The sequence below is a fragment of the Pipra filicauda genome, unplaced genomic scaffold (genome assembly GCF_003945595.2).
Source record: "Pipra filicauda isolate LSUMZ 115617 unplaced genomic scaffold, ASM394559v2 scaffold136_size1984543_pilon, whole genome shotgun sequence".
In the NCBI taxonomy this organism is placed as follows: Eukaryota; Metazoa; Chordata; class Aves; order Passeriformes; family Pipridae; genus Pipra; species Pipra filicauda.
Window position 1 is genome coordinate 1,903,933 of NW_024103840.1, and position 14,945 is coordinate 1,918,877.

General features: G+C 37.6%; 1 protein-coding gene across 11 annotated transcripts in view; it reads right to left on the bottom strand.

Moving 5' to 3' along the window:
• KIAA1109 (KIAA1109 ortholog) overlaps window positions 1–14,945 on the bottom strand; it is a 92,092-nt gene that overhangs the window by 35,791 nt on the left and 41,356 nt on the right. For 10 of the 11 annotated variants that reach the window (XM_039378379.1, XM_039378377.1, XM_027741541.2 and 7 more), the window contains exons 30-46: window positions 14,690–14,863; window positions 14,281–14,401; window positions 13,294–13,440; window positions 12,984–13,111; window positions 12,670–12,872; window positions 10,832–11,029; window positions 9,979–10,190; window positions 9,632–9,783; window positions 8,639–8,789; window positions 7,667–7,819; window positions 6,179–6,419; window positions 4,971–5,119; window positions 4,320–4,539; window positions 2,659–2,817; window positions 1,619–1,794; window positions 1,352–1,527; window positions 49–755 (exon numbers count right to left, since the gene is read on the bottom strand). In XM_039378379.1, the coding sequence (XP_039234313.1) occupies window positions 49–755; window positions 1,352–1,527; window positions 1,619–1,794; window positions 2,659–2,817; window positions 4,320–4,539; window positions 4,971–5,119; window positions 6,179–6,419; window positions 7,667–7,819; window positions 8,639–8,789; window positions 9,632–9,783; window positions 9,979–10,190; window positions 10,832–11,029; window positions 12,670–12,872; window positions 12,984–13,111; window positions 13,294–13,440; window positions 14,281–14,401; window positions 14,690–14,863 (3,467 nt within the window). The remainder of the gene's footprint in view (window positions 1–48; window positions 756–1,351; window positions 1,528–1,618; window positions 1,795–2,658; window positions 2,818–4,319; window positions 4,540–4,970; window positions 5,120–6,178; window positions 6,420–7,666; window positions 7,820–8,638; window positions 8,790–9,631; window positions 9,784–9,978; window positions 10,191–10,831; window positions 11,030–12,669; window positions 12,873–12,983; window positions 13,112–13,293; window positions 13,441–14,280; window positions 14,402–14,689; window positions 14,864–14,945) is intronic. The other variant, XM_039378376.1, reaches the window with a different exon arrangement.

The window sequence follows — 14,945 nt, forward strand, 5'->3', positions numbered from 1 at the left end:
GAAGAACACATTTGAGCAAAAACACATGCTCTTAATTCCTCGGATTACCTGTTGGCCCAAAAGTTTCAGAAGACTTTTCTAAAATGCCAGTTGGATCAGAAATGAGCGAGTAGAAGTTCAACAGTTTGTACATGTTCTGCCAGCACTCAGCAGAAGGTTCGCTCTGTTCCGACACGGTAATAGAGTCCGAGTCATCCATGTGAATAGTCACGTGGTCAACTACATCTTTTGACCCTTTCCTGGACACTTTGGAAGTCCTTCGTTCTGACCTCCCCAGGGAATTCTTGTTCCGAGACTCTTTTTTGTTGTTCTCGTTGTTTGTCCGTTTGCTCTTGGTGTTGTTCACTCTGTTGACCCCGTTGAGGCTCCCTCGGGAGCTGCGGCTGAAGTCGGAGGAGCGGAAGTCTCTGTGCTTGCGGGTTTTGAAAGTAGGAGTGGGAGAGGCTGATCCAGCTGTGTATCTGCTAAGCTTGATGTCTGTCTGTGTGGCTTTGATGTCATCAATCATGGTGCTGAACTGATGGATGAGCCGAACCAGCGCCATGTCCACGTGCTGGCTGATGGATTGGCAGGAAATGGTGAAATTGCAGTGGAAGGTGTTGTAATAGCGTTTGTTCAAGTCGTGGAAGGAGAGGGCATTGGTGGAGTTATGAGGTGTGCACATGGACTTCTCCATCACAACAGCACTAATACTGAAAGTTTCCAACATCAAAGCTGGCTTGAATTCCAGAGGAGGAAGATTGACAGCTCCTTGCCTAAGGAAAAAAAAAATGGTACAAGTTACTGCTTTGTTTCTTTTTATGAGAGTGAGAGTCATATGTTTTTTACACAGCCTTTTATTTCCCTTAGAATATCACCTTCTTACCACAGCTCTAAATATAATAAAATGAACCTTTACAGTTTCATACTGTGTGCTACTGACATAGCAATCATTCAGTTCTGTGAAACTTAGTTTGGCATGCAATCACTCCATCATATCCTAAAGCCTTGCCCAAAATTGGCCTAGGGGAAGATTCAGCATTTACACATAAACTAACATCATCATTTACAGGATTAATTGTAAAGCATCATTTAATAGCCACTGGAATTTCCCCCACTATTATTCCCATCAGCTCTCCCTTCCCCAATCGCCAATTTTCAAAAGCAGCTGAGATTCCAATGCTTACAATTCCCACACCATTCCACAGAAAGATTAAAAAAAAATATTCTAAAAGGAAGACAAGATGTAAGATTAAAAGAATAAAGGTCGCTCCTTGTTCTGGGGAAACGCTTTGGAATTCTGTATGACCACGAAAAACGTACCTCGTGTTCTTTAACCAATACACATATTTTCAAGTATCTCACAACATACCTTCGGGCTCGCTTGCTTTTCCTTTCTTTTGCTGTGTCTGAATCAACAATATCTGCTCTGAGGCAGTCCAGAGTTCCTGAGAAGGAGAGGTACTCTCCGAAGTACATTCTGTAGCAGAGGGGCATTGCATCCTGAGACTGAATTCCCGTGTAACTCAGGAGAGGTTTGAAAACAACCTGCAAACCAAAACCCACTGATTTAGTTCTGATGGTCTAGATTATTCCTATATTCTTGCTCCACCATTTGTTGATGTGCAACCCCAGTTACCTGTGCATCTGCCAGCTGGACAGCAGGAAAGCCCTGGTTACCCTCTTCCACACCTGCAATGTCATCCTGACTGGTGCTGTGCTGCGAGTGGGTGCCATCCAGGGTGTTCTGGTCACTGGACAACACTGTGTTGAAGTCTGAAGCAGAAGGGATAGTAGGAAGATTGGGTGCCACACCTGAAAAATAAATACCCATGGAACACTAACACCACAGCAAATTTTATCACTACCGACTCCGTTAATTCAGCAAGATTAACACATGCCACATGCAGAGAAAATCAGAGCCACAGTCAGGTCTGTAACCTCACAAAAGTGGTATTTAGGATAAACAAACAATCTGATATTGCTGAAACAGTGTTAGTGAAAAAGAAAAGTAAGAATTATTAATAGTATTAGTGAATAAGAAAATTAAGACATATTTGAATATTATGAATGATGACAGGCTTACAAGAATAACAAATAAGCTGCAATAAGTTGTTACACATCTGTTTCTTTAATACATATAAGACTTTCAGTAATATATTTTTTTCTCCATTCCCTTACACCAGTTAATCATTCCCATTCCTAAATTACTCTCGCAGTAATGTTTATGTTTAGTCTCAAAATAATGTTTATGTTTGGTCTCAAAAGTGAACTGAGAAAGAACAAGAATTCCAATGTACAAACTACAAAAAAAAGGCATATGCAAATTCGATTAAAAATAGCCAATGAAATCCAAGGAACTCTGCAACAGATGATGATTTTATGGCTTAGCTTTTGGCAGCTACACATGGTTTTGGAAGCTACACTTACAGTTCCAAATGTAAGAAAAAGCAACATTTCTGGAGGCAAGGCGAGGGAAATGAAAACAACAGTTTTGCTTAAATCACAATTTTTCATTTTCTGCTCTGCTGAGAAGTCCCACAAGTAGCATTTTGAAATGATTAAGTTCTGTTGAACATAAGCCACTTGCTCAGTTACTTTCAAACAGAGTGTGGCAAACACAGGACCAGCCAACCCCCAAAAAAATCACCTCTTCAATTCAGCTGTAATTAGCAATACCTGTTGGAAGACTGTTGTGTCCAGACTTAGTGGCAGGACTTTCCTGCACCACACTTCCTCTGTTGCCCACAGCATTTGACATCCAGTTATAGAAACTCACAGAAGATGGTTCAGACAGCAAGGGATGCTCAGACAACATGTCTGTGGCCATGGTGTTTCCTACCCAGATAAATCAGGAGCTTTAGAATTTGTTGTAACAAAGTCAGCAAAACCAAGGAACACGGCACAATTTTACCACAACATCTATTTACTACAAAAGGAAGCCTAATTCTCAAGGTTTATTCCACTAAGTTACTTGTCAGACAGCACTACAGGTGCTACCACAGGAGTTACACTATGACACTAGTGGATGTTGCACTACAAGTGTCTTTGCACTTGTTCATCTCTACCATGAATTAAAGGAAAGCAGTCATTAAGAAACCAAAAATACCTTTTTTTCTGAACAATATTTCAGTCCCTGACAGCAAAGGAGAGAGGTTTTAGAGAAAATATAGTATCAAATTTATAATTTACATATGAAGAAAAACAGATAACACCACACTGAACAATAACATAGAAGACAAAAATTTCAATATATGTATTTCGAACTTCTAACCCATTTGTTCCAAAGACCATTACTAAAAATCTGCAAATTATTAAATGCAAACTAAGTTACTGGAATATTAGTTTTAGTCCACTTTTTGAGCTACCTACAAGATCGAGAAAAAAATTACAAATACAGAATGATCACTACGTTTCTTTATTCCTTCAGAAAGGCTCACTTAAGTAATTATGTAATAAACTCAAAAATTAAAGGTAGGGATAGGGAAAATATTTAATGTATTTTGTTAGCCGTAATTTCTTTTCCAACCTGATGCACTTGCTGTTTGCTGCACGATACCATTTCCTAGAAGCAATGTCTAGGAACTGCTCATTAAAAACTATGATTTTTATTTGGGGGAAAGGAGGAAGGAGGTGGGATTTTAAATAAATATGATATTTCATAGTGTGATAAACTGAGAAAATGATTCGGGCTAATAAAGAGGAAACAGTGTAAGGTCAATATGACCTGGAGAGAAAAGAAAAACAAATCCTAAAACTTAATTGGGCCCCTATAAAGAGATAAAACAAGTTACCTCCCTTTTACCTTGTGTAGGATTTATAGTGAGAGAATTTTGTTTAGTTAGCTAGATAATAGCACCTTTCTTAAAATTTATAACTTTGTATAGATAACAAGCAAACATCTGCTGAATGTCTGATTTAACAATATATTATATAATTATATAATTATATTATATTATATAATTATATTATATAATATATTATCTATGCTTAACATTCTTGTTAAGAAATATCTGTTGAATGCCTGACCTAACAATGTGTAATGTTTATACTCATGTACCTAACAATGTGTAATGTTTATACTTATGTATAATGAATATTCATGTAGTAGCTGGAAATAAATGTAGAACAACTGTCTTCTTTGGGTGTGACAGGTGTTGGGAGTTGTTGAACCCCTTCCTGATCACCCAGCGCTGAATTTGCTTTTATTATATAATAAATTCTGATTGGAAATCACCCGATTGGGTTTCTATTTCTCACAATAGTGACAACATAGTACTTCTTTTAAATCATTAAAATCAAATCAATACCCCCTTGAGCTTATATAGGCTACATCATACCTGTTCTTGTTAAAGAACTGCTTTTAACTGCAGCTGTACTTCTTTGAGGAGTCCCTTCCAGAAGGTTGTGCAGGCTTGGAAAACTCCCAGTCAGGTAGCTGAGCAGACTCTCTTTCCTTGGACTTTCCTTGACGGCCGTTCCGGAGCGGCCAACGTGCACCGGGGAATCCGTAGCTGTGTCTCCACTAGTGTAACTCAAGGAATGATATGGATGTATGCCCTTTGGGGAGAAAGCAAAGAAAGCAGTGAAGCACTGTGTAAACTGCAAAAAGGAAGGGACATGCGGTCTGAAGATGAGACTGGAACACAATAATTGTACTACAAGTTATTGGAAAGCTTTGTCAGTCTTAGGTTTGGTACCGTGATAGTTAAATCCTCGTTTCTGCTTCCCTAAATAGGTGAAAACACACAAAGGTTTAGGCATACCCTTAAGTGATGCACATATATATTGCTTTAAGCATGTCTCTCACATTAATTGACAAGAAAAACAATAAAGAACAGATGCAGAATATAAGTCAACTTCTGTAAGGTCAGGAGGATACCTTCCATGTGTTACACTTATAGTTCCCTTTTAGACATGTGATTATTCATCTGCAGCCAACAGAGCTGCTACAAACCACTTTCCCCCCGTGCACAGTGCTAGAAACTCACCTTTATTTTCAGAACAGAATCACTGTGAGTGTGAGTCTTGGATAATTTCCTCATGATCTCAGCACCAGTGACAGGCCCAGAGGAGCCGCTGGCAGGGGGAGGGCGGTTGGCTGTTCCTTCCAAGAGCATTGTGTGCTCACTGACAGTGGCTGGAACCAAGCAAAACCATTTTTCCTCATTTTTATATATATGGGGAACCAAGATTATCTATTTTTAGGCACATTTATTTACAGGCAGTCATGAACTTCCAAATTCTGACACACACCTACACACAGCTGTCTAGGCAATGTTAAGACAAATGAGAAAACTTCAGACATGGGCCTACTGCACTTGGTTTAATGATCCAAGTGTTTCTGCTGAACCAAAGCAGATATTTTAGAGAAGGGAGTAAAAATTTCCATCATATTGTATGATTACATATAAGTTTCACATAGAAACATCTTTGAGTTTGCTCCCTTTGCCTGCTGCCAGGCTTTTAACTAAAAGCAGATTCTCCTCCTGATTTTTGAAACTACTTTTTCCTCAGTTAATGTAAATAACTAAGTGAACTCAACAAAAAAAGAGTGCTCAAACAACATGTATCTATTTATGCCCCTCCTTTCTGCAGGTCTTATGCCAGCTCTATATCAAATACAAACCTAAATGCTTTGCTATAGATGCTTTGATATAGATCAAAAACAAAGCTAAATCAGCAGCTTATTTCAAATTGGGAACGTGTAAGATGGCAATAGAAATTTACCATTTAAGTAGTAAAAATGGGAGGGGGGAATAAAAAGAAGAAGAGAAAGTGTCTTCACAAAGAACAAATAAGAAGGTAGGTTTAAAGCTATGCCTGGAAGAATTCATTAGAATTGCATCTTACAACTCTTAACAAAGGTCAGAACCTGCACAAAAAAATCCTAATTCCAAGGTAGCATATAATTAAGTTGATGTGTTTTGTGCAGGAAATAACAAGACAAAGCATGTGAAGAAAGTGTGGTCTCCTGTTTTGTTTTTCCCTGAACAAGTACTAATTATTGTAATACTATAATTATAATTGGTAGCAGCAGCTTCAGAATGAAGATGATTTTAAAAAAGAAGCTTGATAATTCTAAAAAATGAAAAACATAATGTATTCAAGCATTAAAACTAAAGAAATTACAAATGCTCTGAGAGGATCTGCTTGTCTCCATGAATTTTTTTATGGAAGCAGAAGAACACAAAAGTACCTGCATCAAATTCAAATTCTGCTCCATCAGCACTTGTGTCACTCTGAAGACCCCCTCCATTGTCTAATCCAAGTCCATCCTCATGCTCATGGCAGGCATTTGGCTGCAGTTTCACTGGCTGGGTTGGTCTGTGCAAGCTGACTCCTTTAAAGGCTGGGGTTACCACAATGAACTTCATCCACTGCCTTGCTAAGGCAACTAGACCTTTCTTTAAAGTCACTAAGGCAGGAAGGCCATCACTCTTAAAAAGAAAAGATAAATTAAAATTTATATCGCAGCATTTTGAAGTAAACTTGGAGGGGAAAAAAAAGTCAAAGCTCCCTTAAGTCTTTGTGCTCAAGAGATTTATGACAAATATGCTGGCACCACGCCACAGCAATTCAGATAGAAGAAGCCAAAGAGCTGAGAGATAAAAATTGCAGCTTCATTGAACATAGTAGACACATTTATCTACATGACCTGAGGGGCCGAAAATAAACAACAGGAAACAGGTTTGTTAATATAAAAGTACTTAAGTAATTATAAGGCTCTGAACTACAGACTAAAATTCATAGCAACGCTAGGCTGACTGTAGAAACAAAACTGAAATTGAAAAGATGATGGTTTCTCCCATTGTTGGTAAGCAGTATTTTAAGAACATAAATTTGAGGCCAAAAATAGGGATTTGTTTTGATTACATCACTGAATTGTCCTAAAGAAAAAAAAAAAATCTCATTATTTTGACCGTAATTCAAACAGTGCTATTTCTGCCACAAACTGTGCTATTTCTGATCACTGGGCTCTCAGCTGAATATCACAGAATCATGTTGAAAACCAGAGTGTTTAAAGCTGACAGCTGTGGAATTGGATTATGAAAATGACACAAAATCAGGAATAAACACTCCTCCTTATGCCTAATGTTTGTTCAAACAACTATTTCCCACTACAATCTAGGCATTTACATTCTAAAGGCATCATGATTCCTAAGCCTTAAAGTCTGTGCAATTCTAGTTCCTTCCTTGAACTGTCTGCATTATCCCAGTATTTCTACAAGATATGAAAACTAGTTCCAAGGAGAGCATCTGGAATAAGCTAAATGGTTCATGCACCTACCTTAAACTTGAGATTTATTCAATTTTAAAACCGTGAAAAATGAAATCTGATAAAAAGGCCAGTGAAATCTGATAAAGAGGCAATGAAATCTGATAGAAAAAGCCATTAATAATTTTAAAGGCATGCCTGTTTGGTTTATGATTTGTCATGTATTTACTAATAAAACAGCTTGATAAACATTATGCATATATACAGGCCACAACAAAAATGGCAGATGTGAAAGCAAACAACATGAGAGAAGCCATATCTACTTATCATTTTGAAGATATATAGGAGTTTGGGTTATATTTCCTTGCCTGTTAACTTTCCTTAAACTGTTACCAAATTTAAGACAGTAGAATTGGTACATTTGAAACTAAAAGACTGAGCTATTTCCTGTTTTACAGGGTAACTCACCATGGTGGCATCCTCAATAATGGAGTAATTTGCTTGATGAAGGTAATGGTGCAATATATTACACAGTAAACAAGAAGGATTTTCTTGCAAGAAACGAGCCACCTTGGTAAGCCTGTTGTACTTGCTTCTCAGAGGGAAGTGCACACTTTTATTCTAGAATAAAATAAAACCATTTTCAGCATAGGAACATCCTTGCAAAGAGAGCATGAGCACGAATGACAGGATTTCACCCGTGATACAACAAACTCTAAACCCATTTTAAACAAAGATTTGCCACATGGATACTCACCTTACTTTCAACAGTGTATGTGAAAAATCATACTTGATGCTTATCTGTTTATATGAAGAAATAAAACAAAAGCCTGGATACAAATAGCAGACTTTATAAAGTTACTTCTGGACTAACAGACATATATGCAAAGCTAGCTGAAATTTTCGAAGAAACCATTTATTTGTTGTAGTTGAAGACAAAACAGGCATTTTTGTAATTTGGTTTAATGTTAGAAAAAAGGTAAGAAAAAAATAGGAAGGGAGGCAGGAATAAGAGACTGCTGCAAAGGATGACTTGAGTACAGCAGAAAACTAGCCTCACACATCAATTTTTCAGTGCAAGACAGGATCTCAACAAAGGGCATCACCTCGAAATCTTCCCACTAGATGGTGCCAACCAAACAAACAGCAGACAAAAATATTTCACTAAATATACCAGGCACTACAGCCATATTTCTTACTACTTTCATATTTCTTACTCTGGAGAGTAAGAAGCACAAGGCTTCCTCACTAGTAACACCTGACTATTTTTTGTTCTGAAATTTCTTGGGACTAGGCAGTGAATTCTTGTGACCAGTTCTGGAGCTAAAGGTTCACAAGAGGTGCTGTAAGTTTGTCAGTGAAAATACCCAGAATTCCAAACAGTATATATTCCTTATTGCACTGTTCTGTCCTGAGAAGCCCATGGATTTTACAGTGTACCTCTAGAGCCTCTGTCATAATGCAGCCCATGACAGCACAGATCCGCAGGGTCCCTTCGGTTTCGAGTTTGTTTAATGACGATTTCACCTGGTCAATGGGAACAAGCCAAGCACCAACTGCAGGTGTTGCAGTGCTCAGGAGGTTCAGCTGCCTATGAGGAAAAATAAAGAGAACTAGGAGTCACAGGCAGCAGCAGTAATTAGCAAGATTTTTCCAGTGCTGTTATGAATGACAGTCAAACAGGTGGAACACTGATGCAAAGAATTTATTGCCCTGAAGGTGAAAACTGGCAAAAGGTACCTGTGGTGGTTTAGACTCAAAACCATTACAAGTACCTAAGGCAGTTTCTGTTTTAGTCATTCACACACTCATGATTCCATCCACTTTTGCTCCTGCTGTTCCTCCCTTTTCCCATTGGTATTCCCTACTGAAATCATACAGTTTGAAATTGCCATCACTGACTGACTCCCACGTTAACTGTTACCAACCCCTCATAAAGGACTGTTGCTGAAGGGCTGAGGCAAGAATATTACCGGAATATTTTCTAATTTATAGCTCTATACTGACCTTAAACTACTGACAGATCGACATATTTGGCTTATTCTACATACACCATATGAAAAACTACCTTATCAAACATTTATACTGAAATTCGTAGTGCAAAAGAAATATCCTCCCCTGCCTTTCTCCTTCATACATTTCCATCTCACCAGAAGCTTTTAGTGAGAGGTTTTTGTTTGGTTTGGGTTTTTTAATCTTCCTTTCCTTCTTTTAATTGCATCTAGCTAAAAGTTTTCTAGCAACACTTCCATATAAATTACAACAATATAAAACTGAAGAAAGAGTTACTGTGATAAATACATAATCCAAAATTTTCATTTCCAGAGAAGCTTCAAAATTTGTTGAAATTACATTGAGAATCTAGTAAACACAACTGAAATTTAACAAGGCAGAAGTACCTTTTTTTTTCTTTTAAACCAGATAAAAGTATACCTTGAATATATATGGGCTGGAGAGCGCACATTGGTTGGGGCTGCAAAGCTGAACCAAATTTCTTTGATTGTTAACTTCATGCTGCAAGAGTCAGGGGGAGGAGGCATCAGGGGTATATCTTTTTTTAGATCATCAGATTCAACACCTTCATCCTTAAAAAAGAGGAAACACGAAGTCAAAAGTGAAATTGTTTTCCAGAATTATTACACTGAAAGGCACTACCATACCATACCATGCTCATAAAAAAATTGTTTCACGTGCATTTAGGCAAAGAAAAATAAACTAATGATGTCAAGTAACTCTCCCAAGGCAAAGCCAAGAGATCTTGCAAAAGGTGAAAGACATACCTGCTCGTCTGAAACTGAATTTCCATTAATATCTGAAGAAGGACTTATTCTATCACAAGGGAGGTTGTCTTCAGACACATCAGTATTATAACCACTACCAGTTGGGGAATCTGAAGAGTTATTTGATGCAAGCAATCCACCTCTCTCTGTGTCTCTTGATTTCCCCATGACTCCAAATGTATTATACAACACTGCTCCAGACTGTCTTCCTCCTGCAAAAATACCGAGACTGTAAAGGTTTGCAGGGCATAAATATCTCTAAGTTATACTCCATAGAAAAGATCTGCACTTAAGAGGAGAAATACACACCATTTGGGTTAAACAAGATGCATTAACATTTTATACAAGAATTTATCACTACAATTTCGAGCTTCTGATATTTGTTCCAAGTAGATACAGAGTACTCACATAAAAACTGTTTTTAAATACTATTCCCTGAAAAAAATAACTTGCATGACAGACAATGCATATATACTGTTGGTTTGGTTTTTTTTGCTTTTTGAAGCTAGTTCTCCCCTCCCAGAGCAAAAGCCTGGCCTCACATGCAGACACTTACTGTGGGTAAGGTCAGGATTTAAGTGATCAGTGAAAGTATCAATTTCAACAATTTCTTTTTAAGTTCGGAAGCAGATGAAACCAGTTTATATGGAAATATTTCATATACTGTTATAAGTGGTATTTACTATTAAAAGCTCCTTTACTGTATAACCTATCTAATTTAATTTATTTACCACAGACGTACTATTTCGTACCACCTGTATTCAACAATCTCTAATCAAATAATTGCTAAACTGGAAGATCTAACAATAGACTTGTTAGCAATTTTATCAGACAAAATAATATAAAGCTTTACCTTTTATAGTTAAATTTTCTATTCCACACTCAAACATTATCCAACCCCACTTCTCTTGACTAGGACCAATCCGAGCTACATCTGGAACAGCTTGTTGATCTGTTTCATCCACAAAAGCAAACTCATCCAACTCTTCCAAAGTAAAAAGAACTTTTGATTTCCCAAAAGGAATAGCTGTTATTGCACAAGTTCCAATATCTGTGAAAATAAACATATTTACTACTTGGTTACAAAACGAAAAAAACTTTCCATCTTCAAACAGCTCTCTGAAGTTTAGTGTTTTGGGAGTGTTATTCCTTTAGTATTCCTCAAATAGATGGGGGGGAAAAAAAAAGACAGAAAAAGATTAAAGTTGAAGCACAGGAAAGGAAAAAAGAAGCATAGAAGGAGGAAAAAAGACCTTGCTCTTGGTATGTTAATATGGGCATAATATAATAATACATAATATAGCGCACTGAAGGATATTTAAAAATGAAGTTCTACTTCGTGGTTGGAAGCATGTCTATGTCTGCACCAGGGAGATGTAAAGCACTAAGTCTCACTGATTCCCAAGAAAATCCAGACTCAAGCAGTTTTTAATTTATTAAGAACTTGGCTGTCAAAGATCCAGGAGGGTACTATGCCACCTCCATTTCTTTGATGTTCTGATGTAGCTTAAGTATAAATCCTTTCTTTTAGTGACATTCCCAGATGAAACATTTTAAATAATTTTGTACCTCCTCCCTATTAAGTCACACAGGGGCTAAATGTCAAATATCTGAGGAAAAGAACTACGCTGAGTCACTTCATATCCCTTTCAATCCTCACTCTCTGCTTCCAGTTTATAACCATATTCACTTTTGATGTCTACATCGAATGCTAAGATCCTTAGAAAGGCACTTCTCAAACCGTCTAAACAGAAGATGATGAGTTTTCTTGGTTAGAATTCCAAAATTAGCCTTCTTGAATGCCTGCAGCACACCCAACACAGGGAACTGCTGCTGAGATTCTCCCCATCACCAAGTGAAAATGGAGTTACACCATTTTAATGTCCTCTTATTGCTTTTGTTTTCCTCCAATTCCATTTGCTCACTCATCTTGGCACAGCAGTGGGCTGGCTGTCTGTTGTTTATTTATTTATGGTGTATTTTTTAATCACACTTGTTTTACTTCCTCCTGTCCTAAAGACTCTCATTCTTTATGGGACAGAGTAAAACATGGTACCAACTGGTATAGATTGCATCAAAACTGACTCAGTTCTAACAAAAAACTGCCTCTACTTTTGATCATCTTTTCCTGCTTAGTTTTTCCAGGATCAGGAGTTATAGCAAAATGTAATTCCTAGCTTCTTGAAGGCAGTTCCTTAAAACAAACAAGAAGGAAGTCCATGGGGCAGATCTCATTTTCAGTTTTAGAGTCACTATAGTTGAAAATCTATGGTTTGTCATGCTGAAATTGCTGGGACAACAGGAACATTATGTCTATCTTCAAAGTGTTAGAAAGAAGTAAGAAAGCAATGAAGCATAATTTGTTCCCCACATAAGGTGACAAGAACTGGTAACTGAAAAGAGATGAACTGAGAGGAAAGGATCTCAGGCCTGAAATTCCAACAGTGCAGGTCAATATTTACAATGCGACTCATCTGCCACACAAACTGCTTAGAAGTTTATCTTGATAAGTTTTAAATCTGCATACATTTACATCCAGCACTTTGTAGAATAACAGAAAATAATTCAGTTACCATACTAACCTTCTTTTTAAAGTATCTGCAAAATCTCCAGGTTTAAGAGTCTTTTTATCTGTGTTGATAAAAACACCACAACCAAATTACAAGATCGAGACCAAGAATTGTTTAATACCTGTTGTATCAAGGCCTCTAAGTTGTCCATGAACACGATGGATGTTCAATTTAGCAGCAATTTCTTTTCCTTTTTCTGCCCCAGAATTGGATCTCAGTGAGCCAGAAGACTGGGGTTGCATTTTGCTGGTTTGGATGTAACGATCGAATGTGACGGAATTCCTCCTGGTTTCTGCATTGTTTGAAGCCTCCTCAACTATACCCCTTTGAATATAAAGGAGAAAAAAAACAATGAAGCAAATCTCAGCTGGACATAATTCCCTTGATTATTTTTGTTTAAAGTTTATTACAAACAGTGCTATGTGCTATTCTTACCTGTTCATACGAACTTGTGTGGCAATTCGATCAAAACACAAAGCTACCAACGAAACGTGAGTCACGGTTTTGCTGGAAGAAACCCCTGGGGATTCATCCACAGATGCTTGTAGTAAACACAGGTTCACCTAGACAAAAAAATTCCACCAAAGAGGAAAGAAATTTAGAAAAACATGTCACAGCAGACATCACTAATTTCTGATACCATCTTGTCTTGTACTTCTCAGCTTTTGGGGAACTAACAGGGATAGAAACTAAGGGTAATTTTTGAGGCACATGTCTACTAATAAGCTAAACAAAAAGTTGTTACCTTTGGTACCGTAACATTGGCCTGAAGACCTTTAATTGTCACATTATCTTGCTTAAGGGAGAGATTGGTCTGTGCTGGTCCCTGGTTTGTTGTTCCTGTGGTGGTAGTGTCTATTTTTGTTCCTCTGATATCCTGCTTCGAGGATAACTTGAAGGGGGGAGAAAAATCAGTTGTTAGCACTGAAACTCAGAGCTACTAAGCTCAAGAGTAACAGGATAGTTTATTAGCACTGAAGCAGCAAGAGATTCTAACTTCATTTGTATCACAATACCATGATTTTCAGAGCAAGGGCTGTAGCACTTACAATAGGTCTAGATCCATAAGGGCAGTAATGGTATTCTGCAGTAAACTTTCTAATGACCAGATTCCAACTGAAAGTTTGAGTTCTACATATCTAAGTTGTATAAAACAACTCATTATGAAGCAAATAATTACTGTCTGCCACATTGTGAAGTCTAAGAAATCATAAAATATAAATATGGTCATTACCTTGGACAGAAAGGACTCCTAATTCTGTAGAACTACCACACAATTCTTTTCAAGGTACATTAATTTTTTAAGGTATCAAGTGAACTGCAAAAAACCCACAGGCACATTCACAGCTCTCCCTAACTACTGTGAAATAATAAATAAAGTCTTGCTGATATGAATATAATACTTGAGAATATCAGTTTTAGTAATTTCAAAGAACAGAATGCACGCTCTGATCTCATGCAAATTACTGTAGCTATGACTAGGCTGTCCAAAACAGAAAAACTTCAGTCCTGTGAGAGATTTCTGGTCATTGACAGTATATAACAGTTGATTATAGAAATGCATGTACATTAGGCACAAGATAAAAATAAGCATGTGTTCCAAATTAATATAGCATTTAGCTACTATATCTCAAAACACTGAATTAAATTAAAGCTTTTTCTATGTAAAATACAGAAAAGAGTATTCTTTCGAGCCATGTGCATTCTTCCAAGTCCTTGTTCCCTTCCTTACATTTTCTGAGAAGCTGGTTTTGCTGTTCTGCACAGCATCTCTGAGGACTTTGCAGTGCAGATCATCCACGATGGCTGCCGGGTGGCGAGAGCTGGCGCAGTGCACCATCGCCTCGATGTACCTGTGAGGGGGAACAAGCCACAACAGACCACTTCAACTTCCAGTTTCACGTGACACACCATCAGTCTTGTGCAATTAACACCACAGGGGAAAAAAAATAAGCACTGACAGACATAAAGGGCACCTCCCAGGTGAGCAGAACATTCTTCCAGCTGGGAAATGCAGAATTACATTCGCTGGGCACAAGGCCCTCCTGCTCCATCAGCTATGGTATTCAATACTTTTAACCCAAACCTTGATTTCAGACCATTTTTAGCATAGACTACAGTAGTAAAATAAAATTAATTACCTATCCAGTGCCTCTGCTACCAGAGGAGTCAGAACTACATCTACAGTTCCTTTCACTTCTACTATTGCTGTTGTCCGTGTCTGGAAGACAGGGTGATCCAACGTCCATTCCTCTGTGATTGTTTCATCATCTGTATTTTCTGCAGACTTCTTATCCAAAGGAGTGTAAGGTGGGCTAAACAGGACAAATACAGATTAATAATCAGGATTTGTAAAAAAAACCCCAAAAAAACCCCAAAAGTGTACTGGTATCATTT